Source organism: Taudactylus pleione, unplaced genomic scaffold, assembly GCF_031769625.1.
Source record: "Taudactylus pleione unplaced genomic scaffold, aTauple2 ptg000085l, whole genome shotgun sequence".
NCBI lineage: Eukaryota > Metazoa > Chordata > Amphibia > Anura > Myobatrachidae > Taudactylus > Taudactylus pleione.
This window is the reverse complement of record NW_028284487.1, coordinates 17,304,597-17,331,287: the sequence shown is the minus strand read 5'-3', so window position 1 is coordinate 17,331,287 and position 26,691 is coordinate 17,304,597. Positions and strand designations below refer to the sequence as shown.

At 44.4% G+C, this 26,691-nt stretch overlaps 1 protein-coding gene across 1 annotated transcript; it reads right to left on the bottom strand.

Annotated features, from left to right (window-relative positions):
• Positions 1-321: 321 nt before the first annotated feature.
• WDR74 (WD repeat domain 74) lies at positions 322-26,691 on the bottom strand. The gene is made up of 11 exons (XM_088468402.1): positions 26,562-26,691; positions 22,457-22,563; positions 21,334-21,455; positions 20,085-20,148; positions 18,880-19,023; positions 17,039-17,140; positions 15,696-15,796; positions 13,411-13,466; positions 13,193-13,335; positions 1,766-1,822; positions 322-863 (listed from the first exon to the last, which is right to left on the bottom strand). The coding sequence occupies exons 1-11, from the start codon at positions 26,617-26,619 to the stop codon at positions 687-689; spliced, it is 1,131 nt and encodes a 376-aa protein (XP_088324528.1). The 5' UTR covers positions 26,620-26,691; the 3' UTR covers positions 322-686.

The window sequence follows — 26,691 nt, the reverse complement described above, 5'->3', positions numbered from 1 at the left end:
CTCTCTCTACATTGGGTTTCAGTATGAATGTCAACATTTATCATGTCTACATGGATGATGTGTTGACAAAAAATCCCTGGTGGTATAGTGGTGTCTTACCTTATCCCCGTGGCTGCAGCAGCTTCAGAGTCTTCCAGGTGCCGGCAGTCACGTGAAGATCAGTTCCGGTGGCGATGTCTCAGCAGCGGGGTTCTGGTGAGTATTTCCCCTCTATCCCCAACACTAACCCCCACCCCACACATTGACATGTCCCATCACTTGTATGTGTGGGGAGACCAGCACTACAGGACACCAAAAACATATAGATATTAAATCAGTGTCTTGGATAAAGTTTACTTTATTGTAAACAAGACGTGCCAACCCTGTACCGTCTTAGTGGTCATTCCTAAATAAGTTCAGGAACTTTACTTGAAGAGCACCAAGATCAGTAACAGTGTGATTAAATATATGTAAAAGGATTTATAATTTGGATCCACAAGATGCTACAGTTTGTGTTAACTGGCCTCTGCTAGGCTCGTGCAGACCTTACACCCTCGTCCTCTCAATGATGCTGAGAATTCTGAGTTGAGAGTTGAAACGGTATAAAAGTTTATGCACTTTATGAGGAGTTCAGAGCAACATCTTGTGCTGCACTGGGCACCGTCCATCAGCAACTTATAAAAAGATAAAGTCACATTCAGCATAATTCAGAGTTTCTTTTTCTTCTTCTTTTTAGTTGTAGCTGTTCCATCCTCTACACTGGGCTCTTTTGTTCCTCCTCGTTTCTTGGAGGTGGTTTTGTCTGCCACAGTTTCCATGGTTTTCCAGATCTCGTCTTCCTCTTCGTCTTTTACATCCTGTGCTGGGAGAACAATCTCTTCTTCCTGTAGATTTCAGAGTGAAACACTGTCACCTATGTTTGTCATTGCTACCCTTCAACTATAAACGTACACCACCCATTCTGCTGCAAGACTCCCTTATTTGTACGGTTTCACAGATTATTAGTTATCAAACTTCATTTTAGCAAAACAGTTTAAACTATCACAGTACAAGACACACAATGGATATCTTAGTGGATCTCAGGACTGAACCAAAATTAGATATATTCAGAATTTTTAAGAGGATTGGACAAGTGTGTACAGAGCTTTACTTTTTGAACATATATTGCAGTCTCCCCATCAGTATTAATGTGCTCCAAAGCCCACACTTCCCCAGTCCCCTCCATCATAAATCTCCTTGCCAGCTGCATTTTGTATACAGAATGTAAAGCTTCACAGTCAGTGGGCAGGACCTTTGGTGACAGTGTCAGCCAGCTGGTATAAGCCGATGATGGCAATAGCTCCATTTGCACACACTCTCCACATCTGAAGACTTAACTTGCTTAAAAATGATAAAACATCCCACAGCCCTCAGTATTTGAGGGACAGATTAGATGGGCCAAGTGGTTCTCATCTGCCATCAAATTCAGTTTCTATATTGTAGAAGAAATATAAGAAAAGTCCCCCATGGGACCACAAGACTTCTACTAGACTGACCTCATCGACTACTTGGCAAGTTTCACCATTGTTGCTGGGCTGGTCCCCACTGTGAGACCACAAACACGTGGGACAGGACAGATAAAGGGGGATTAAGGGACAGATATATTACAGTTGTTTCTGTGTTCCTGGGGGCTACAAGAAATGGTGATGTGGGCCTCTGCGCAGCAGTGTTCTACGCAAAAAAGCTTTAATGGTCCTCTCATTCACCCTTTACTCCTCCACATGAAATGTAAAACTGGTCAGCTTACCTCCCACTTGTCACGCGATGTCAACAAGAGACAGTTTAGTCGTGACTTTAGATACACCTATACAGGAACATAAGAAAGCAGAGTGATGCAAATCAGCTAGAGATAAAAGGCTTATAACCTCCAATATGGTCCCAGAGCATTAATGTCCCCATTTTATATTCGAGATTGAGTAGAGAAATTGAAATGCTGACCAATGTGCCAAATTAAATAATGGAGCAGATATTTTTCATCACGACTTATGAAGAAGTGAGACTTTATGTTAGTAATAAAGCAGGTACATGTCAAAATAAGGGCAAAACTGTGCACCGGACACGATGCTTTGTATGGGCAAAGTAATGCAATTTGATTCATCTTTAAATCCTGTGATTGGTTCCTGTTCACCTGCTTCTGTATTCTATTGTAATAACTCAAGCAATATATGTCACCTATGTACATATAGAATAATGCATTATTTGGGTGTGTGCCAATATCCATTTGAATTGTGTCTGTTTACATTTTGAAGTGCTATAAATCTGACCATGCAACACGGATATATGGGAATTGGCCAGATAATGTAGCTTGGGTTCCCAAAACAATGGCTATGTAGCGTTATGACACCAATGATAGGAGCGGTATCAGGCATGGTGAAAACTACATATGGAAGGTGACCACTACTGGCCTGTGCTTGGGGTCATTATTATGACAACAGGCCACAGTGATATCGGAAGTGATCTGGCTCTTTGAATGGAGAGATAAATAGCTGATGTTGGGAAGGATCAGCCATGTAGGAGTACATCCAGAGCTTGTGTCATAGGGTTTATTTCTACTTCAGGGTCCATAGGGGGTCCACAGGGTTGACCTTGGGGTATAGGTTGGGAACCAAATCCGGGCACCACGCAGTTAAAGCTTTTAGCTCCCAGGATGCACTGGGTCCACTCTCCCTATAACCCCACCCCCAAGCCAGAGGCACCTCAGTTTAAGTTGTGCCCGGCCGGAGTCGGGTCACCGTTTAGTGCAGTGGGGAGCTGATTAGCAGCCCCTAAGCTTTATTTTTTCTAAGTACAGAGTTTTTTTATTTTTACTTTGGACTTTCAGAGCGGCAGCGTCGGACTGTCCATAGGACGTCTAAGCTGCCGCTCCGTCACCCCGCCGGCGCTGAGACGCCAGTACAGATCTGGGGATCTCAGCGGGACCCCAGAGTCTGTACTAGCCGGACTGCTGCCGGATCCACGGGGAGCAGGTAAGGTCGCGGATCACCGCTTGCGGTGATCCGCGCATTTAATATGCAGTCCTGTGCCTCCGGTCTCCGGGGACAGACCGGAGGCGCCGGCAGTGGCGGCGGGCCCCCCATACCCCGTGTGTCCACTAGACCACCAGGGACTTACTGATCGGCGCTGGGAGCCGGCGTCCCGGGAGGTTACTAGCCGGCCAGGGGAGGAAGCTTTCCCTGTTACAGCGGCTCCTCCCCTCAGCTCAGCGCGCCTTTCAGTATTATAGTCTGGCGTCGCTGAGCTGCTTCCTCCGCGGGCCACGCTTCTTCTGAGGTCTCCAGCGGCCATTTTCTTGTGGTGCAGCAGCAGAGCTCCGGAGATGGCAGTGAGTCCAGTCCCCCTGCGTACCTCACCATCAGGTCAGTGTACACAGCGCTGTAGCCTTCCCAGACACTGAATCTGGGTAAGTTGAATGCAGTGTAATAGTGCAGTATATTATATGACATGTTTATGTATATATCTGCATTGTATGTGACTTATGCTAGTGCTGACTGTCTGTATTTAATTCTCTCACCTGTCAGTGTATATCTATCCCTTTTCTTTATCTGCCCTAATACAGCTGTACTTAGGGTGGTTCTGAGACCTCACATTTATATACTCGTTGATATTTGTGAGGTTTGTCACATACTGTTGCGTGCTGCACGTTGCCATATTTTAGATGGAACTGTGTTGCATACGCTGAAAATGGGTCCCTGCAGCTAATTTTTGGCGTCAGTCAGGACCAGTATAGCGCTGCTTAATATTTCCGCCAAGAGGGTTGGTCAGATATGTCTGACCAAGAGATAGAGCGTTATACTGCACCCATTTTTGCTATCCTGCAAGCCATGTGCTGCAGGTGTTAGTGCGGAGGATTTGTTTCATAAAGGGTTCTGTATGTGGCATCATCTGGTGCCGGCCCCTTTCACGACCCCCTTGGGCGGTTTGTTTTCTCGGGATCCTCTCAATTGCGGATCGCCGGGTGGGCCCCATTGTTGTACCTCACTTGGGGTTACTCCACCATACTGCCCTTTTCATCTCAGGGTATCTCGCAGTTTCTTGCACTCTTCCCGTGACACAGACTATCGCTCCCTGCAGGGGTTTTTCGCAGTATATGAATTCCCCCTGGTGCCACAATAGTCTGTCATGCCCCTTGCAGGGATTACCACAACAGCCACCCTGGGTGGTGTAGTTTTCTACGAAACGCAAATTGGTGTGGTTGACGCCCTGTGGTTACTTCCCAGTTGGCTCTGCATGTACTGGATACTGTTTTGGGCTCTTTCCCTCTTACGGGTGGAAGCCTATTTCAGGTATTATTATCCCTGCTTTAGGGCTGGTAGCAGGTCCATTCTGGTTAGAGTGAATGTTGACCTGCACCTGTATCATACACCCTCAGTCTTACATGCCTTCGGGTTCCCTGTTGCTGACTAGCGGGTGGATCGCATAGCGGGACTCTGGCTGTTGCCAGATAGGAGGTGTTACAACAGTGTTTGGCCTCCTGTCCCAAATTCCCTGAGGGTCATCACGAGCCCCCTCCTGGGGTGGATGGGCGTGTTACTCGTCTGATTACAGACGTTACTACGCATCCCATTCCTGCGTGGTCCGTAGGTGGTAACTCTGCCTGAAATCGGTATACTTGCTTTCAGGGGTTGTTACCCATCCTACCATGGCTATAGCATGGTTGGTTAATACTATTGCAGATTGGGCTGATGCATTTGTAACATTTTTGCTCCCTCCAACACGTCGGGGGTTCAAATGTATTTGGTCGCTCTCGTAATATATGCAGTTGTCATAGGTGGAAATGCCTATATTGGATACCAGTCTCCTAACTTTCAGAGTTCCGGCTGTGACTGTATCCTCCGTAATACCCTATGGCTGCGCTCTGGGAATGCAGAGGTGCAGATACCATCTATAGGGTTGATCTTGGTTGGTCCTGACCTTGACAAGATTGTAGTAACATTGGCAGTATTACTAACGACAAGTTTACCGCTTTCAGCTATGCCCTCTACAAGGCCTCAGACTAAGTCTGTAAAGTCTTTTTGTCCTCTGGGTCAGCCTAAAGGTCTGTTTCTTCGTAGCCGTGGCTACGTGGGTAGGAGGGTACGCCCTCTCTTTGCTCAGGCGGCCTTTTTACAAGGGCCTTACAGATCCAGAAAGCTATGCAGTTGTTGCGGTAAGCGGAGCTAATTAGGCCATCCCCACTATCTCAGCGAGGGACTGGTTGTTCTGCTTTCTTTCTGGTGCGGTGGCTGAATGGTCCTCTTTGGCCTATTCTCTGTCTCAATTCCCTGAGCCAGTTCCTAAAGCTACCTGGGCTCAGGAGGCAATCCCTATGCTCCATCATACGATGTTTCGAACCTGGGGACTTTATGGTATCATATACAGGACGAGTGCCTACGGGTACTTACAGAGACCTTTCCTCAGCATGGGCTGAGGTTTGCTGTATCACAGCAACACTTACAATTTTTCGGGCTCTGCCTGTTGGGACTGTCCTCAGCCCCACAGGGGTTTACCAGTGTTTTGGATTTTCTGACAGTTCTCCTGTTCAGTATATCCCAATGCTCCTGTACCTGGACGGCCTCCTGCTCTTAGCGGGATCACCGGGGTACTTTACAGCCAGGTCAGGATGACTGTGGCTTCAGGGTGCAGACGTTTAATCAACGGGGAAAAAGTCCTCCCTGCATCCCTCTCTGGGTATTCTTCATCTAGGATCCCTGCTGGATTCTCAGAATCTGAGAATTCTTCTGGCGTAAGACGGAATCTCCACTCTTCCATTAGGAGTACGTGGTTGTCTGCGCAGTCGACATATGTCTTTACACTCTGGGATGCATGGTGGAATGGGCTCAGTTCCATTCCAGACCTTTCCATAATTGGTTCATCTCCAGATTGAACAGTGATCCGACAGAAAAAACTCGTTCCAACGATGATGCTCTCTCCGGAGGCAAGTCGGTCCCTGTCCGGGTGGCTATGGCCATCTCGTCCAGGGTATTCTTTGCTATGGACAGTGTCTGGTTCGCATCCTTTTCAGTGCAGTTGGACGTCTGTCGATTCCACCCTGTCAATTAACTTACTCTGGCATAACTCTTGTTTCCCGGTGAACCTGAAAAGGTTCAGTCCGACAGGGTCAGGACAGTGGATTCCTTTTTAGCAACACTGTTCGTTGGGTGGCAATGACAGGTATGTCACATATTCGGACATAGTCCGAGGGTCTCCTCCCGACCATCTCGGCAGCGTTCATTTCAGGAGCTCTCCATTGGGAAGTGGGAGTCCTCAGCCGTCACGACGTGCATCCCGGGGACTAGTCTCTTCCCCAAGAGAGGTTTCATCTCCTGGTGAGCAGGAGGGGCCCCCCTGAGGTGACCCTCAGGGCCTTCTGACTTTATCACACTATGGTGTTACAGTCCAGCTCTGGGGATTCTGAAGCAACCTTCAGCGACTCTTTGTCGATGAAGTGGTCCTTTCACTTTGTGTACCTCTGTTCTCCGGTCTCCCTTCTTCCTCGAGGTCTTTGGAAGTGTTTCAATTGAGACGGAGATGCTTTCCTGCTGGTGGCTCCTGATTGCCCCAGATGTCAGGGGTACTTGGATTTTCGGAGTCTCTCCATCGATACTCCATTCCTGATGCTTCGCTGCCCGGACCTGTTGTCTCAGGGTCCTTGGTTTTGCCTTGGACCTGGGTCGTTTGTCTTTGACTGTGTCCCTACAGTGGTCTTACGGCTTCCCTGGCTTTGTCATCGTTGGAATGATTAGAGCACATGGATCAGCTTTTGCTGGGACCTACCACAAACTGTGGCAACCATAAATCTTATGGTATTGTACCTGTCGATACAATCCTCCGGTGTCCAGGATTTCCAGATATTCTGGCATTCCTTCCGGCTGGCTTGGGTTTCACACTTGGCCTGGTCTTCCTGACAGTGCGGATCTCTACACTGTCAGTATGGTTAAGATATGGAATTGCTCCACTCTGGTATCCAGTTCATCCTTTGGAGTGTTTTCTGGATTATGCTTCCATTTGTCCTCCCTAGGGACTCCTTGGGAGTTAGTAGTGGTTCTTCGTTCCCTCCGGGGACAGTCAATGGAACCGCTGGTTGTGATAGCCATTACATGGTCTATTGCTTAGGCTCTCTCTTTCTCTCAGGGTGTTTATATCAACCAGGAGAGTGTCTGAATTGGGAGCGTTCTCATGTGGCTCCCTCTTCTGGAGGGCATCATGTCAGGGTGTGAGTTGCTCTCGCCCTGTGTTTCTTCTTAGTGGTTTTCAGGTTCCATATTATTCTGGAACTTATGGTACGGCCATTCTGTCCCCAGTCCTCTCGGCTGGTGTGGCCTCATTGACTGTGGTCCGGCCTCTTTGGATTTATGTGATCCGTTCAGGTTCCTTACGGAAATCGGACTCCTTATTGGTGGTCTGAGATTTCTGGTTTTCACAGGAAAGGATGGCCGGCCTATAACCAAATGTTGGTGGATGGCCTCGTAGGTCTTCCTCAGGGGCCTACCCATGGGTAGGCCTTTCTGTTGTTGATGCTTGTTTTTTCTCGGGCCATGTAACCCTCGTGGGCGGCTCGCTGTGGCGCCTCGGCTGTTTTGCCTTACTAGGTGGCTACGTGGTCTTCTGTCCACACCTTTTTAAGGTTCTAGGCATTGGTTTCCTTTGCCTCTCAGGATGCTTCCTTTTTGGCGACGGATTCTCCTCTCAGCACAGGAGCGTCCCCACCCTTGGTTGAACTGCTTTGGGACATCCCCAAGGTCAACCCTGTGGACCCCCTATGGACCCTGAAGTAGAAAACAAGAGATATGGTAAGAACTTACCTTTGTTATCTCTGTTTCTACGAAGTCCATAGGGTCCACAGGGCGCCCGCCCTGACGCACCTGGCTTCATATGGGCTGTGTGGCTGGTCACCGGTTTTCCGTCTCCCATTTCTGTGAGTATGGTTATTGAGTGTTCCAGTTTTCTCTCTCTTTTTCTCTCCTCCTCCGGCCTTTGGCTACTTACAAACTGAGGTGCCTCTGGCTTGGGGGTGGGGTTATAGGGAGAGTGGACCCAGTGCATCCTGGGAGCTAAAAGCTTTAACTGCGTGGTGCCCGGATTTGGTTCCCAACCTATACCCCAAGGTCAACCCTGTGGACCCTATGGACTTCGTAGAAACAGAGATAACAAAGGTAAGTTCTTACCATATCTCTTGTTTTCTCAAAATTGATGATTTTCAATGATTTTGACAGTGGTTTTTTAAAAACGCTGCAAAAATATCAGAAACTCTGCGTCTTTGACAAATTGGTCTTTATTTTAAATAAATCCCATAGCTTTTCTAATCTGCTAGGAAATAGATATACAGAACTCAGGCACAACGGTATTATCAGCAATGTCACAGCTTTTTCAATGGAGCTTTTTGTCCAATGTGAAAACCCACTTTGTATCCTGCATTATACCTGTGGGGTTGAAAATGCCAATAATACCCCTTTTAGACTTCAGCCTAAAACCCTGGTTTATGTGCGTGAACACACATCAACCCGGGTCTGGCATATGTCTGAAAGGTGCGACCCGGCTTGACAGTACCGAGTCCGCGTCCCTGCTCGCGAAGCAGGGTTTTTCTCGGAACTCGCTATCCGGGCCGACGACCCAGCTCAAGTGTGATATGATGACCCAGGTCATGCCTAAAACAAATTGATTGGCTGGGAACAGTGGTGCTTAGAAATGAGATAATCTCCAAGCGCCCACTGAAAGCCGGAAGACCCGGGTCACTGCAAGACCTGGGTCCGGTGTGAAGGAATAACCCGGGTCGTCCCTATAAGTGTGAAAGGGGAAGCCCGGCTTCAACCTGTATTCTGTGTTCCAGGTCGAAGCCGAGAATTTACAGTCAGGTGCATAAATATTGGGACATTGACAGAATTTTCATATTATGGCCTCTATTCACCACCACAATGGCTTTGAAATGAAACAAACAAGATGTGCTTTAACTGCAGACTGTCAGATTTAATTTGAGGGTAATTACATCCAAATCAGGTGAACGGTGTAGGAATTACAACGGTTTCTATATGTGCCTCCCACTTTTTAAGGGGCCAAAAATAATGGGACAAACTAAACAATCCTAAATCTAACTTTCACTATTTAATACGTTGTTGCAAATCCTTTGCAGGCAATTACAGCCTGAAGTCTGGAACGCATAGACTTCACCAGACGCTGGGTTTCATCCCTGGTGATGCTCTGCCAGGCCTCTACTGCAAATGTCTTCAGTTCCTGCTTGTACTTGGGGCATTTTCCCTTCAGTTTTGTTTTCATCAAGTGAAATGCATGCTCAATCGGATTCAGGTCAGGGGACTGACTTGGCCATTGCATAACATTCCACTTTTTAGCCTTAAAAAACTCTTTGGTTGCTTTTGCAGTATGCTTCGGGTCATTGTCCATCTGCACTGTGAAGCGCCGTCCAATGAGTTCTGAAGCATTTGACTGAATATGAGCATATAATATTGCCCGAAACACTTCAGAATTAATTCTGTTGCTTTTGTCAGCAGTCACATCATCAATAAATACAAGGGAGATGATCTACTCTTATATATATCAAATCCAGAGACCACCTTACCTAAAATTTTAGACAAAATGGCACTTTATGCTAAAATATCAGGTTTTAAAATTAACCCTGATAAATCAGAGGCATTATATTTGGGCCGCAAAGTGAAACCGGTTTGGGGAGACTCTTACCCTATTATTTGGGCTAAAAGATCCCTAAAATACTTAGGAATTGAATTACCTAGATATATTGAAGATTTATATGACCTTAATATGAGACCCCTAATAGATAAAGTGATTGGAGAATTATCTAGATGGAAACATCTCTTATTATCCTACCTTGGTAGAATTCATCTGCTGAAGATGATATCTTTCCCTAAATTATTATTTCCTTTACAAATGTTACCTATTTTATTGACTGTGACAGATGAGAAGTTAATATATAAAAGTTTCAGAACATTTATATGGAAGTCCAGTCGCCCCCGCATAGGACTATTGAAACTTCAACAATCCAGAAATAATGGTGGAGTAAATATACCCAACCTTAAACTCTATAGCCATGCTGGGATTTGGAGATATATCAGAGATTGGCTACATAAAACAGATCATTATACGGATTCGGCTTTAGACCAATCCTTTATTCCTCGATGCCATTTAATAGCGCTCTTACATTTTCATAAAGAGGAATTACCAGATGAAGTTATTCGTAATCCCCTTTTAATTTCAGTTTGGCGAGTATGGCAGTTTACACGAAAACAGAGAAATCTCAATAGTCATTATTCTTTATTTCTCCCGTTATTACTTAATCCCGAATTTCAAGATGGTGCTGCTGCGGTGCCTTTTGTATCTTGGGAACGGAGGGGGATTCAATGGGTTCGTGCGCTGGTTGACACTGAGACTTGCAGGTTGTTGCGGATAGCTGAGGTCTCCACTAAATATAATTTACCCCAATCTCATTCCTGGGCGGTCCATCAAGCTCAACATTATGTCAATTCGGTAATTAGGGTGTTCTCACCTTTAGACTGGTCTAATTCGCTAGACCTTTTATTAACCCGTCCTATGGGGGGAGGAGGGACGATATCCCTACATTATAAAATTCTTCATCCTCCAATGGACCATGAAAAAATAACCACAGGTCTCTCTTCTTGGTCAAAAGTATTTCCTCATTTATCTATGGCTAAAATATTGAATTCACTCTCCTATTCTCAATCTATACTCTCAGCAAGTATTTATAGGGAGATGTTTTATAATATTTACCACAATGGATATATTTCCCCTCATCGAAGGTTTGTGATGGGAGCATCTGACACTAGCAATTGCCCTAAATGTGGGGCTGAGGAGGCAAATTTTGTTCACTGTATGTGGGAATGTCCATTAATACGACAATTTTGGGCATCAATTAATAGATATGCCTCTTCTTGCCTGGTTAATTATTTACCCTTATTGGCGGAATGGGCAATACTAGGCATTTTACCGTCTAATATTCAAGCTCCATCTGAAAGTAAGAAATTGTTGATGATAATCTCTGCAGTGGCCCGTAAAAGTATTCTCCAGATGTGGATTAACCCATTACCTCCATCGATTTCACTATTTAAAGATAAACTATTTCATGTTTTTCGGATGGATTGGTTAGAATCCACCCTACAAAAAAAGAGGTCAAAACAACTTCCTTTTTCCAATTATGGGAGGGATTTATTGACTCGTTATCTACATCTATTAAACAGCAAATCTTTAATTGTTTTAGATATACCTCATGGTATGAGACTCGTATATTGCTTAACGACCCTCCAATTGTTTTCAACACATCTGATTCTATTTGGATGGGAGTGGGGAGGGGGGGGCCCGACAGGTCACGCCCAGTGAAGTGAAGAAAAATTTATGTATACAAATTATATTATTGTATGCTTGAATGTATGTTATATATACTTTCGCTTTAAAATATGTTATGTTGTTTTTCTATGCTCTGATGAATAAAGAAAATTTGAAAAAAATAAATAAATACAAGGGAACCAGTTCCATTGGCAGCCATACATACCCACGCCATGACACAACCACCACCATGCTTCACTGATGAGGTGGTATGTTTTGGATCGTGAGCAGTTCCTCTCCTTCTCCATACTCTTCTCTTCCCATCACTCTGGTACAAGTTGATCTTTGTCTCATCTGTCCATAGGATGTTGTTCCAGAACTGTAATAGCTTTATTAGATGTTGTTTGGCAAACTCTAATCTGGTCTTCCTGTTTTTGTGGCTCACAAATGGTTTACATCTTGTGGTGAACCCTCTATATTCACTCTTGTGAAGTCTTCTCTTGATTGTTGACTTTGACACATATACACCTACCTCCTGGAGAGTGTTCTTGATTTGGCCAACTGTTTTGATGGGGTTTTTCTTCACCAGGGAAATAATTCTTCTGTCATCCACCACAGTTGTTTTCTGTGGTCTTCCGGGTCTTTTGGTGTTGCTGAGCTCTCCGGTGCATTCTCTCTTTTTAAGAATGTTCCAAACAGTTGATTTGGCCACACTTAATGTTTTTGCTCTCTCTCTGATGGGTTTGTTTAGATTTTTCAGCCTAATAATGGCTTGCTTCACTGATAGTGACAGCTCTTTGGATCTCATATTGAGAGTCGACAGCAACTGATTCCAAATGCAAATGTCACACCTAGAATCAACTCCAGACCTTTTACCTGTTTAACTGATAATGAAATAACGAGGGAATAGCCCACTCCTGTCCATGAAATAGCTTTTGAGTTGATCGTCCCATTACTTTTGGCCCCTTAAAAAGTGGGAGGCACATATAGAAACCGTTGGAATTCCTACACCGTTCACCTGATTTGGATGTAAATACCCTCAGATTAAATCTGAAAGTCTGCAGTTAAAGCACATCTTGTTTGTTTCATGTCAAAGCCATTGTGGTGGTGAATAGAGGCCAAAATATGAAAATTCTGTCAATGTCCCAATATTTATGCACCTGACTGTATATCTGAAAGAGGCGTTGTGCTTCTCCTTACTTTATTTTCATCTACTTCTTACTCACCACTAGGGCACCTAACACTTGGTTGCTTATGTGGGTGTTATGGTCACCAATGTAGCAATGTATATTATCTATGTCCTTATCCTGCATTGTATTTGTATTGTACTGTTAGTCACTTTGGTTATGTACTTTGTAAGGCGCTGCGGAACACTAGTGGCGTCATAAATAAATAATAATAATTGCAATGTGGATAATTAATTCAACTACAGTTTACCAAAGCTACAGCGGAATGTTGGGGTAACGAGGAATAACGCATATTCACATTTTTAAACAGGTAAGACCAGTGCACAGATTCTACATGTGTCAGGACTATGCAAAAGGGATGCAACATTCTTCCAAGAGAGAAGCTATACGCTGCTGTTCAGGTCATGCTGGCGGAAAACATTGTTTCATGTACCTCTATGTAACAATCCTCCACAGCTGTCTCTACTGTATGATGTGCTTTGTTCGCATTTCCATGTCTCCTCCTGATAGAAGTCACTATAACTTCAGCCATTGCAGCCAAAATATTGGGCAACTAGTTCTGCCAACATTTTCATATGTGATCTTAAGTCTCAGCTCTGTTATATGCTTAAAGGTTTTAAATATTTTCCCAAATTTGAATTTAAACTGTCTGAATAAGGAGACATATATATATATATATATATATTATTCCAAACATATACCTTATGCAGCAGTTCCTTGTCATTTAAGTTATGGAGTCGCATGAACCTGTCCAGGCCACAGGAGGCCACTACAGGCATAGACTGGTGACACTGGATGGAGCGCACAGAACCAGCACTGCCTTTCAGGGAACACCGGAGACGACCTAAGAGGAGAATAAATACAATTAGTGGAGTGAGGATGAGAGAGAGGGCGTCATATCCATTACAGCAATCTCTACCTTTCCTCAAATCGATCACGCCCATGTTGCCATGAGAATTCCCAACCACTACAGACCTGGAAAGGAAAGTTTGAATCAACAATTACGCATATAACTTACAATATACATTGGAAATAAACTTGTACTTTATAGCACATGCAGCCCAGACAACTAACTGCCGTCAAACACAGCAGAAGTACAGGTTGAGTCTCCCATATCCATATATTCCGAAATATGGAATAATTTTGGCATGACTGAGATAATAAAACCTTTGATTGTTGAAGATTCAATGTACACAAACTTTGTCTAAGGCACAAATTCTTAAAAATATTATATACAATTACCTTGTCAACATCGACAGCACGCCCCCTTTGGTGCGAGACCCGGAGCGATGGTGAGCCCCTCTGTCATGCGCAGTGGGGAACATCGACCCGCTTGCGAGCGTCCTGCCGCTCGCGAGCGGGTCTGAATGACCCCCTGTGTGTATAAGGTGTATATGAAACAAATTAATTTCATTTCTGTACACAAACTTTGCTTGAGTCACATAATTATTGAAAATATTGTATAAAATGACCTGCAGACTGTGTGTATAAGGTGTATATAACACATAAATGCATTCTGTGTGTATATTTGGGTCCTATTCCCAAGATATTTCATTATTAAATGCAAATATTCCAAAATACGGAATATTCCGTTATCCAAAATACCCCTGGTCCCAAGCATTTTGGATATGGGAGACTCAACCTGTATCATCATTTTTAAATCACAGAGAATTTAAACACTTGCTACATAGTTTTTACCTTAATGATTCAACACTTATTGATTGGCTAAAAGCTTATAAAAGGATTAGTAGGTCTAATTTGAATAACTGCCCATAGCTGAAATATCACATTAAATGTTACTTCCCTGGGAGAAATCTACCCAGTAATTCAGCAGCCTGTCAGTAAGGGCCCAGTGATGTCACTTCTGCTGAGGTGGCTCTGTCTTCCAACACACAGAGTGGTCTATTTACTAAGTCTTGCATGGAGATAAAGTGAATGGCGATAAAGTACCAGCCACTCAGCTCCTAACTGCCATGTCACAGGCTGTGGTTGAAAAATGAATTAGGAGCTGCTTCACTGGTACTTTATCTCCATCCAAGGCTTAGTAAATAGATCCCAGAGTGTTGTCCCCTTTACTCGTGCAAGCAGCGGGGTGACATCAGTGGACTGGTACAGACAAAAGGATATCCCTGGGCCAAGAGTAATTAATATTCCTTATTATAAGCAGACTACCCCACTACAGGAGGACAAAAAAAGTCCTTATCACATACGTTCTGAGAAGGAGCAGCACACAGGCTTGCTGTAAAATGCTACATATAAGTTCTTTCACCTTTTGAGTCTTAAAGGATAACACCCCAGAAGTGAAGTGTCAATGTAACTCATTTAGGGGCTGTTGCAGAGTACTGTCAGTTTGTGCACTGTATATCATGTGCTTTTACTCTGTGTATGCCTAGTGCAGTGTGCATTAGCCCATGCATATTTGTGTGATTCTGCCATTTACGCCTGAATAGCTGCATTTTAAAGTAACCTGAGTACAGTAAGGGGTGTTTGTACCAATCTGTGTGTGTTCCTATTTGCACAAGGTCACAACACCTAAGAAAGCTGTGTTATTTGCGGTTGTTTAGGTGCATATAGCAGATGAAGATGACGGTCCCCTGCTTTAGCAAAACAGCTTTGGTGGGTGATTTTGGGCGCTCATTGATGTATTATACTGTGTGTGCGTATTTTGGCCAATTTCCCTCATGCACAAGACGAGGAGTTGTCTCAAATGTGTAACAAATGCATTCGATATTAGGTATCAATAAAACCCCTAATATACAAGTTTGGTGAGGATGCAGTCAGGAAGCCGACGGTCGAAATGCCGACCGCCGGCTTCCCGACTGTGCAATCCGACAGGGGACTAATGATAGGAGTCAAAATCCCGATGGTTATGTTTGGGTTAGACCCCCCCCCCCCTTCCCCCGGGGGAGGGGTTAGGTTTAGGCTCGGGATCTTCACTGCTGCAGGTCTTCCGGCATCGGGATTTGAACCACCGGACACAGGTCCAGCGGTCATTCATACTGATCCCGTTTGGTGTTTGCCTGGCTATACGCTACTGTTGCCATCCAGCACACATCTCAAGAACTACTCCGTTAAAAAGGTCACAAACAAACGGACAAGTTATTGGCACCTAAAGTGTAAAAATCGCTTTAGAAAGATACTTAAAAAACAAGACAGTAAGATACCGATTTCTTAAGAAAAAAAAAAAAAGAGAAGCTACAGGACCTGCCATCCGGAGTGATGCTTAAAGCTGTTAATGGATCCTCACCAAATAGTACCTCCAAAACCGGCCGTCTTTGTGGGGAGCTGGGGTCATAGATTCTAACCTGTGGGAGAGCAAGCCTCAAAGTAAATACCATTATATGTAAACTTTTATTTTTATTGTATACATATAAAGTGATGTACATTCCTCATTGCAGAGCAGCAAAACGGAATCGGTATGAAATTCGATTCCCGGCAGCACCTGGCCGACAAAAGCAGAGTTCCCGGCAGCGGAAGCCCGACAGCGCTGGAAATCCAGATATTCGCTAAGGTAAGTATAAACTAACCTAACCCTCCTTAGGGGTACCGAACCCTAACACCGCCTCAAGTGCCTAACCCTAATCCCCCCCTGTAAGTGCCTAACCCCCCCCCCCTTCCCCGCTGCCTAAACCTAAGTCCCCTGGGGGGGTGCCTAACCCTAACCCTCCCTCCCCCTAGCCTAACCCTCCCGGGGGGGAGGGGGGGTGCCTAACCCTAAGTCCCCGAGGATGCCCTAAACCTAACTCGAGGCGCCCCCCCCCCCCCCAGCGGCTGTCCGCTCGCGGCGCCCGGCATCCCTTCGTTTGGGATGCCTGGCACCGGTCTCCCGGCGTCGGGGAAATGTCAGGCGTCTACATCTAGACGCCCGGCATTTCACCCTCGCCGGGATATGACAGTCGGGAAGCCGGCTGTCGGTATTAAGGCAGCCGGTTTCCTGATTGTATACCTAGCAAAACTTTTATTTTACTGTACAAAAAAATTCCACCATGTTTGACGACAAAAAAAACATGGAAACTGCTCCAGCTCATGCATTATACGAGTTAAAATACAAGTATCTGAACAAAACAGGTGAATTTTTCCATAAGCAAATACATAAAAATGTGTTCTACATTTTGTGGTGTTATTTGAAACCATGTGATTTGGTGTTTGTGGAGGATTATACTTTATTTAATCTCATTTGTTAATTATATTTTACAAAACTCTACTTTTATAAAATACCCTTCAAAAGCTTGCATGACAAATGAAAGTAACCTATACTAGTGTTCCCGCTAGACCGCTGGCAGGGCAGGGCGCGTGTCCTTATGGCATCTATTCACTTCGCGGAGATCGGTCACCGCACCTTTTCCCACCCACGACACCGCGGCCCGTGGGTGGGAAAAGCACAGATCAGGCTGTTTTAGCGGGCACAACTAAATGGCCAGGGCGCATTTTGGCCCTTTAAAGCCAAGAATTGCTTCTCTTATTTTAACTCTTCCAAGATGGCTTCACTTTGGGACTTCTGAGCACTGATATATATATATATATAAGATAAAACGCTTCACACTCACTTGATAATGACTGGTACAGGTGACCACCTTGTCTGACTCTGGGATGAAATCCAAGTCACGAATCCAAACAGGTACACGAAGATCTAGCCAGTCATTCCTCAACTGAAAAGAGACATTTGAATACGATGCACCGTTATTTCATAGGGGAGACAGTTCAGCATTTATAGGACCATAAGAAATAAAACTTTGTTGATATATTTATTTAGAGTTGTTTTTTTTTTTTGCATATAATCTGCATTTTTGTTGCTTTAGCTACAATATTTATATACATTTTGCACCTCGCATCCGTAATATTCCCAGTTTGATTGTGTTCCGAGAGGTCACAAAATTTGGACAAACTGGACCAATTTAAAAATCTGTAATAAATGAGGGAAGTAAGCCAATAATAACACACTATTCGCCGTATTCAATTCCAAAGGATGTGAAAATTCGTCCCGGTGAAACTCACACAGGCGAAAAGTGCTGTCAGAAATGGGGAAATCAGCCTAGCACCCCCAAAAGATGCACTAACATTGGGGATCAGTATAGATGTCGCCGATTAGCCCCCCTGGAGCTATTTGGGGTACTTAAGTGCTTTCAATAGCCTCTATATAGCGTCTTTGCACAAGTGGTGAAGAATAGCATTAAGCAGTATTTTTTCGAGAAAATATGTAGTCCTGGCAAAGTTGGGGTACTTGAAAATAAGTGCAAGCATGGTTTAAAACCGCTAAAGTGAAATTTTAAGTGATGTCAAAAACGCACCTTCAGCAAGCACCTGCAATAAAAAGAAAACACCTCCCCCATACTTGCAGACACCCCAAAAAAGTACTTTGTACTCTTGCACCCCATTTTAAAAGTTATTTTTTGGGGTGTTCCTCACTTTTTATTTTTTTCTTACGCAGTTAACCTTTGGGGGGCTGTCCCAAGGGTGCTGATTGGTTTCCACACCTTTGCACCCCAAAGCCGCAATTCTGCACTTTTTTCCGTCTGCTACTCATAGGCGAAAGTTTTTTGCCTATTACATTGCATTGACTTTCCACGTACGCGAAGTGTCTTTGCAATTGAATACGGCGATACTTTTTCACGGATTTGGATGTTTTCGCCAGCAATTAAATACGTGCCCAGGTGTCAGGGCCTGCACAGTGACTTCTCACTTAACATTAAAACATTGGCACTTTCAAAATACCCTTATTTTAAAAAATATGCACCAAAAGAATTATATTGTGTTTTTTGTCAAGAAGTTAAAATATTATGAGTTTATTTTTATGGTCTTCAAACAAAATACCACAACGTGAGACAGGCTCAGCCAATTCTTAGTACCTTCACAGTGCACAAGAAAATAGGGACACAGCAGTGACACATAGGGGGATCTTAATTCAGCGTGATGTATAGCTGCGGAAGGGAGCTCCCGCAGCTATTTAATTCAATGCGCTGTGTGCCTTGTTGGGAAGCAGGTAAGTCAGAGAATGCCGGTTCTCGTGACTTAACCTGGGTGTTAAGACGTGGTAACTGGCATTCTCTGACTAAAGTACTGGGCGCGCTGCGCTAAGTCTCTGGCACTTATGTTGGATTTCTCCTCGCATCCCCAAGAGGGTGCGAGAAGAACTCCTTTAGCCGCCCCCACACAGCGCGGTGTATTGAATAGCTGCAGGAGCGCGCCCTTTTGCAGCTATTCTACATCGCACTGAATTGAATTCCCCCCAAAGTGTGCAGGAAAGTAAAAAATCAAATATTGCAAATTCAAACATAAAAAGCTGGGAAAGATGCCAACATATACGCTACAAACTAACACAGCTTACCAGATATCGCACGACACACAGCACATTGCCAGGAGATGCACTATCACGCATTATGCAACTTACATTCTTGGCTCTGAAAATTGGTTCTTCTGGTTTTTGCAGATCCCAGATTTTTAAGTCATTTTCTTTGCCACCAGTTCCAACTTTGTGACACTGAGCTTTACACTGACGCATCTTCTCAACCCCAGGGCCAACCTGCAACTCCAGCTGGTATGAGGAAATTGTAATAAGTTTGTTATTTATACCACAGTAAGCAGCACTTACAGAAAATGGTGGTCTATGGCACATTTTCAAAACACGAAAGACCAAAGTTGGGCAGAGTAAGGGGAGGAGGGGGATCTGTCCAAAGGGAACATAAGGAAGATTTTATGGATACAAAATCCATAAGAAAGGAGAGAGAAGTCATAGCTGTGTTGTGGTTCACCAATGAACATATTTCCTAAAATATATAATTTTATAATAATCCATTTACAACTGTATTAATTTATTCCTGCAGACTTTAAATGTTACAAGCTAAATAATAAAAATATAGAATATATGTGAAACAAGGAAAGAGCACAATTATTCCAATTAAACATGTATTGATCTATACTAATCTATTCTGAGTTGTGCACATGCACAGTGCAAGTCATAATCAGTTGTATCTTTTGCACTTAACAAGCGGTAGGTGCAAGTGTCACTGCTAGTGATGACAGCTGCGCACTCAGTGGAAGAGCTGGGGACGCCGTATAGCTGCCTAGGACCTACAATTGTTGTGGGCATTCGGAATTATGCAACATTATGTACGACGCAGACTCAGACCCTTATTCTCTAAATAAGAGCTTTGCAAACAAAATGTATATTTGCAACGTCATTTATTCCTCTTAATACCTGCCACTGATACTCTATTATTATTATGTTGTAGCAAATTAAAAATATTTGTAGACCTTGAAATAATATCGATCTGATTGTTTTACTTCCTTTTGAAAATCAGATAGTTATCCAAATTAACCCTCATGTGCAACAACAAATGTCAGCTTATACAAGTATTAGGTACGCTGTTCTGGTTGATAAATAGATGAATCTGTCATAAGGATATTACTAAATCTAGAAGTTGTCTCATCAAAATGAGAAATCCTAATACACTACCAGAAATTATAGCATGCGTTGCACTGTACTCTCTTCTCACAGATAAAGTTTTAGGGGTGGAACCAGAGAAACTGAAACTCTCTGTAGGTATTTGAATTGCGTTTGATTTGACTTTCTCTACTATCTTCATATATACTCACATTTTCACACGCTCCTTCCTTCCACACCTTCAGTAATCCAGACTCCACACAAGTAAGAAGTGCACTGAGATTGAAAAGGATGACGATTAGCATTGCAATAGGTTGTGTGTAAAATGGATAACTGCATATATTTAATTCCTGTCCAGTGATTTGAATCTGCTGCAGAGTGCTAGGACAGAGAGGGCGTGCATGTGCTCACTATGCCAGACATTATTATAGTTTGCAGGAAATAGTTTATTGAAGCATCACTATTGCGAGAAAGAGAAAGAGGATCTTCCAAGTAGTATATGTAAAGGCGAGTACACACAAACGAACCGGCAATCTTGTGACGGACCGATACGATGTACACACTGCACGATCCGCCGTATGATGACACAATATATATTTACATAGTTAGTGTAATCGGACTGCATTGTATGCTGCATCGTCTCATCGGAGGGGCAGCAAATGATGAATTGTGTGTATTCACTACACAATGGTCGTGCAGAGTGGTTGCAGGTACCAGGATTACAAGACAAACTGTGTAGTGTGTACCCAGCTTCAGTGGCGTGCCAGCAGGACAGACAGTAGGTCTGTACACGTATGAAAAAAAAAAACCAAAACAGTCTTTTGATCTAATTGGATGAGTCCAGCTAGGTAAATATGTTAACGTCTGACTTATACACATGGCCATTCAGTGCTTAGGCTGTGTGGAGCATAGATAGAGTATATAGTCTCTACAATGAACAGTAGCTTAAGCTATTGTGACTTCAGCAAAGTGGAGAGAAAATATATCACATTATGTTCAATATTTCTAGATTCTTTTAGCGATACGCATAGAGAGAAGAGTCTGTTTGCCATAGACAATCTATACTATTTTCCTTTCCACCAATTTCCATGAATAAGTGCTGGAAGTGTATAGCACTCTGTGGAGGGAATTCTATTACCCATGCGGTTTACCCCGCAGCTCACTAATCTTGCTGCCTGATTCCATCAGCTGTGTGTACCCTGCACGGTAATTCCAGAGGCAGGATTCTAACAAAATTCTGCATTTTATAGGTGGGCAACCTATTTATTCCACATGTATCGCAGAATCAATGGCTTAGCGCGCTTTATTTCAGTGTTTACTGAGCGAGGAAAAGGCTTATTAATTGAATAGCTATTCCCCGTATGACGCAATCAATTAGCAGGGGTATGTCCCATGGCTTAATTAAACCCCCCCCCCCCCCCCCCCCCGGAGATTTTCCACTGACAATATACAATGACTCACTTGTCCAGGACCCCCAGACCTCGGAACACCCCATCGCCTCCTCTGCATTCATGAACCTCAGTATATTTGGATTTTTCAGTGTTGAAGACTTTCACTGTCCCATCTTGACACCCTATTAGTACCTGTAGAAGGGATGGACTATTACATGAGCATGAAGTGACACGGCCTATCATACTGCTCAAACATATACCTAAAGGTGCGTACACATGGGACGATGCTCCCTGAACGAACATCGTCCCGTGTGTCCCCAGCAGTTTGTGCTCAGTGTCGTTAGTGACACTGAGCACAAAACATTGAACGATTTCATGAATAAAATCGTTCAGTGCCGGGCTCCCTCCCCCATCCCCGAACATGTCCAACCTGACAATATGGTTCAGTGTCGGGCTCCCTCCCCCATCCCCGAACATGTCCAACCTGACAATATGGTTCAGTGCCGGGCTCCCTCCCCCATCCCCGAACATGTCCAACCTGACAATATGGTTCAGTGCCGGGCTCCCTCCCCCATCCCCGAACATGTCCAACCTGACAATATGGTTCAGTGCCGGGCTCCCTCCCCCATCCCCGAACATGTCCAACCTGACAATATGGTTCAGTGCAGGGCTCCCTCCCCCATCCCCGAACATGTCCAACCTGACAATATGGTTCAGTGCTGGGCTCCCTCCCCCATCCCCGAACATGTCCAACCTGACAATATGGTTCAGTGCCGGGCTCCCTCCCTCATCCCCGAACATGTCCAACCTGACAATATGGTTCAGTGCCGGACTCCCTCCCTCATCCCCGAACATGTCCAACCTGACAATATCGTCAGGTTGGACAGGAAGTTCAGACGATGAACGAAAACTACAAACGGGAGCACGCATTTGTAGTTTTTCGTTCATCGCTATACCTCAGAAACTGAACGTTTTTTTTTGAACGATTTGTCGTTAACGACAAATCGTTCAAAAGAAATAAAAAATCGACCCGTTTGTACGCACCATAATAATAACAGCACAACATAAGCTACATATCCTAAAGATGTTTTTTTTATGAATAATTAAAAAGTAGAAAAGATTTGTTTTGTCTCCATTAGACAAGTTCCCAGTACACACAAAGACGGACTAGTACAATCCAATCCTGCTCTTACCTCAGATTCCTGGGCATCTCCAAAGCACATTACATGCACCTCCTGTCCTTGGCTCAGAGAGGAAACTTCTGTGTAGTTAGTGGCCTGTTTCTTCACTAAATTTATGCCTGAAAGGGTTAACAATATGCATTCACCACATTATTACACGGACACTATACACAAGGGTAAATATGGGAAGTATAGAGTTTCTGTATGTGCAGGGTTGGTTGGCTGACTGTCAGTCATACTGCAAAGTGCACAGACACATCAACTTCAATACACGTACAGTCTGTGTATAACACCCATCACATCACGCTGAGCACACAATACACGTACAGTCTGTGTATAACACCCATCACATCACGCTGAGCACACAATACTCGTACAGTCTGTGTATAACACCCATCACATCACGCTGAGCACACAATACTCGTACAGTCTGTGTATAACACCCATCACATCACGCTGAGCACACAATACTCGTACAGTCTGTGTATAACACCCATCACATCACGCTGAGCACACAATACACGTACAGTCTGTGTATAACACCCATCACATCACGCTGAGCACACAATACACGTACAGTCTGTGTATATCACGCTGAGCACACAATACTCGTACAGTCTGTGTATAACACCCATCACATCACGCTGAGCACACAATACACGTACATTCTGTGTATAACACCCATCACATCACGCTGAGCACACAATACACGTACAGTCTGTGTATATCACGCTGAGCACACAATACTCGTACAGTCTGTGTATAACACCAATCACATCACGCTGAGCACACAATACTCGTACAGTCTGTGTATAACACCCATCACATCACGCTGAGCACACAATACACGTACAGTCTGTGTATAACACCCATCACGCTGAGCACACAATACTCGTACATTCTGTGTATAACACCCATCACATCACGCTGAGCACACAATACTCGTACATTCTGTGTATAACACCCATCACATCACGCTGAGCACACAATACACGTACAGTCTGTGTATAACACCCATCACATCACGCTGAGCACACAATACTCGTACAGTCTGTGTATAACACCCATCACATCACGCTGAGCACACAATACACGTACAGTCTGTGTATAACACCCATCACATCACGCTGAGCACACAATACACGTACAGTCTGTGTATAACACCCATCACATCACGCTGAGCACACAATACACGTACAGTCTGTGTATAACACCCATCACATCACGCTGAGCACACAATACACGTACAGTCTGTGTATAACACCCATCACATCACGCTGAGCACACAATACTCGTACAGTCTGTGTATAACACCCATCACATCACGCTGAGCACACAATACACGTACATTCTGTGTATAACACCCATCACATCACGCTGAGCACACAATACACGTACAGTCTGTGTATAACACCCATCACATCACGCTGAGCACACAATACACGTACAGTCTGTGTATAACACCCATCACATCACGCTGAGCACACAATACTCGTACAGTCTGTGTATAACACCCATCACATCACGCTGAGCACACAATACACGTACATTCTGTGTATAACACCCATCACATCACGCTGAGCACACAATACACGTACAGTCTGTGTATAACACCCATCAGATCACGCTGAGCACACAATACTCGTACAGTCTGTGTATAACACCCATCACATCACACTGAGCACACAATACACGTACAGTCTGTGTATAACACCCATCACATCACGCTGAGCACACAATACACGTAGTCTGTGTATAACACCCATCACATCACGCTGAGCGCACAGAATACACGTACAGTCTGTGTATAACACCCATCACGCTGAGCACACAATACACGTACAGTCTGTGTATAACACCCATCACATCACGCTGAGCACACAATACTCGTACAGTCTGTGTATAACACCCATCACATCACGCTGAGCGCACAGAATACACGTACAGTCTGTGTATAACACCCATCACATCACGCTGAGCACACAATACACGTACAGTCTGTGTATAACACCCATCACATCACGCTGAGCACACAATACTCGTACAGTCTGTGTATAACACCCATCACATCACGCTGAGCGCACAGAATACACGTACAGTCTGTGTATAACACCCATCACGCTGAGCACACAATACACGTACAGTCTGTGTAGAATACCCATCACATCACGCTGAGCACACAATACACGTACAGTCTGTGTATAACACCCATCACATCACGCTGAGCACACAATACACGTAGTCTGTGTATAACACCCATCACATCACGCTGAGCGCACAGAATACACGTACAGTGTGTGTATAACACCCATCACGCTGAGCACACAATACACGTACAGTCTGTGTATAACACCCATCACATCACGCTGAGCACACAATACTCGTACAGTCTGTGTATAACACCCATCACATCACGCTGAGTGCACAGAATACACGTACAGTCTGTGTATAACACCCATCACATCACGCTGAGCACACAATACACGTACAGTCTGTGTATAACACCCATCACATCACGCTGAGCACACAATACTCGTACAGTCTGTGTATAACACCCATCACATCACGCTGAGCGCACAGAATACACGTACAGTCTGTGTATAACACCCATCACGCTGAGCACACAATACACGTACAGTCTGTGTAGAATACCCATCACATCACGCTGAGCACACAATACACGTACAGTCTGTGTATAACACCCATCACATCACGCTGAGCACACAATTCACGTACAGTCTGTGTATAACACCCATCACATCACGCTGAGTGCACAGAATACACGTACAGTCTGTGTATAACACCCATCACATCACGCTGAGCACACAATACACGTACAGTCTGTGTATAACACCCATCACATCACGCTGAGCACACAATACTCGTACAGTCTGTGTATAACACCCATCACATCACGCTGAGCGCACAGAATACACGTACAGTCTGTGTATAACACCCATCACGCTGAGCACACAATACACGTACAGTCTGTGTAGAATACCCATCACATCACGCTGAGCACACAATACACGTACAGTCTGTGTATAACACCCATCACATCACGCTGAGCACACAATACACGTACAGTCTGTGTATAACACCCATCACATCACGCTGAGCACACAATACACGTAGTCTGTGTATAACACCCATCACATCACGCTGAGCGCACAGAATACACGTACAGTGTGTGTATAACACCCATCACGCTGAGCACACAATACACGTACAGTCTGTGTATAACACCCATCACATCACGCTGAGCACACAATACTCGTACAGTCTGTGTATAACACCCATCACATCACGCTGAGTGCACAGAATACACGTACAGTCTGTGTATAACACCCATCACATCACGCTGAGCACACAATACACGTACAGTCTGTGTATAACACCCATCACATCACGCTGAGCACACAATACTCGTACAGTCTGTGTATAACACCCATCACATCACGCTGAGCGCACAGAATACACGTACAGTCTGTGTATAACACCCATCACGCTGAGCACACAATACACGTACAGTCTGTGTAGAATACCCATCACATCACGCTGAGCACACAATACACGTACAGTCTGTGTATAACACCCATCACATCACGCTGAGCACACAATTCACGTACAGTCTGTGTATAACACCCATCACATCACGCTGAGTGCACAGAATACACGTACAGTCTGTGTATAACACCCATCACATCACGCTGAGCACACAATACACGTACAGTCTGTGTATAACACCCATCACATCACGCTGAGCACACAATACTCGTACAGTCTGTGTATAACACCCATCACATCACGCTGAGCGCACAGAATACACGTACAGTCTGTGTATAACACCCATCACGCTGAGCACACAATACACGTACAGTCTGTGTAGAATACCCATCACATCACGCTGAGCACACAATACACGTACAGTCTGTGTATAACACCCATCACATCACGCTGAGCACACAATTCACGTACAGTCTCTATATAACACCCATCACATCACGCTGAGCACACAATACATGTTATTACATTCATTCTACTATGTAGCTAAAATATGGTTGGTTACCACACACTTCCCCGATAAAGGGATAATGTAATCTATATAACCCCTAACCTTTCAGGATCCCAGTCTCGGTACCGACCCACACGTGATTCCGTGCAGGCGCCGCCATATTTACTAAGCAGGTGAAGGGATGGGTAAAAAAAAATCCGGTCTACGGCTTCCTGAATGGCCGCAGGGGCTA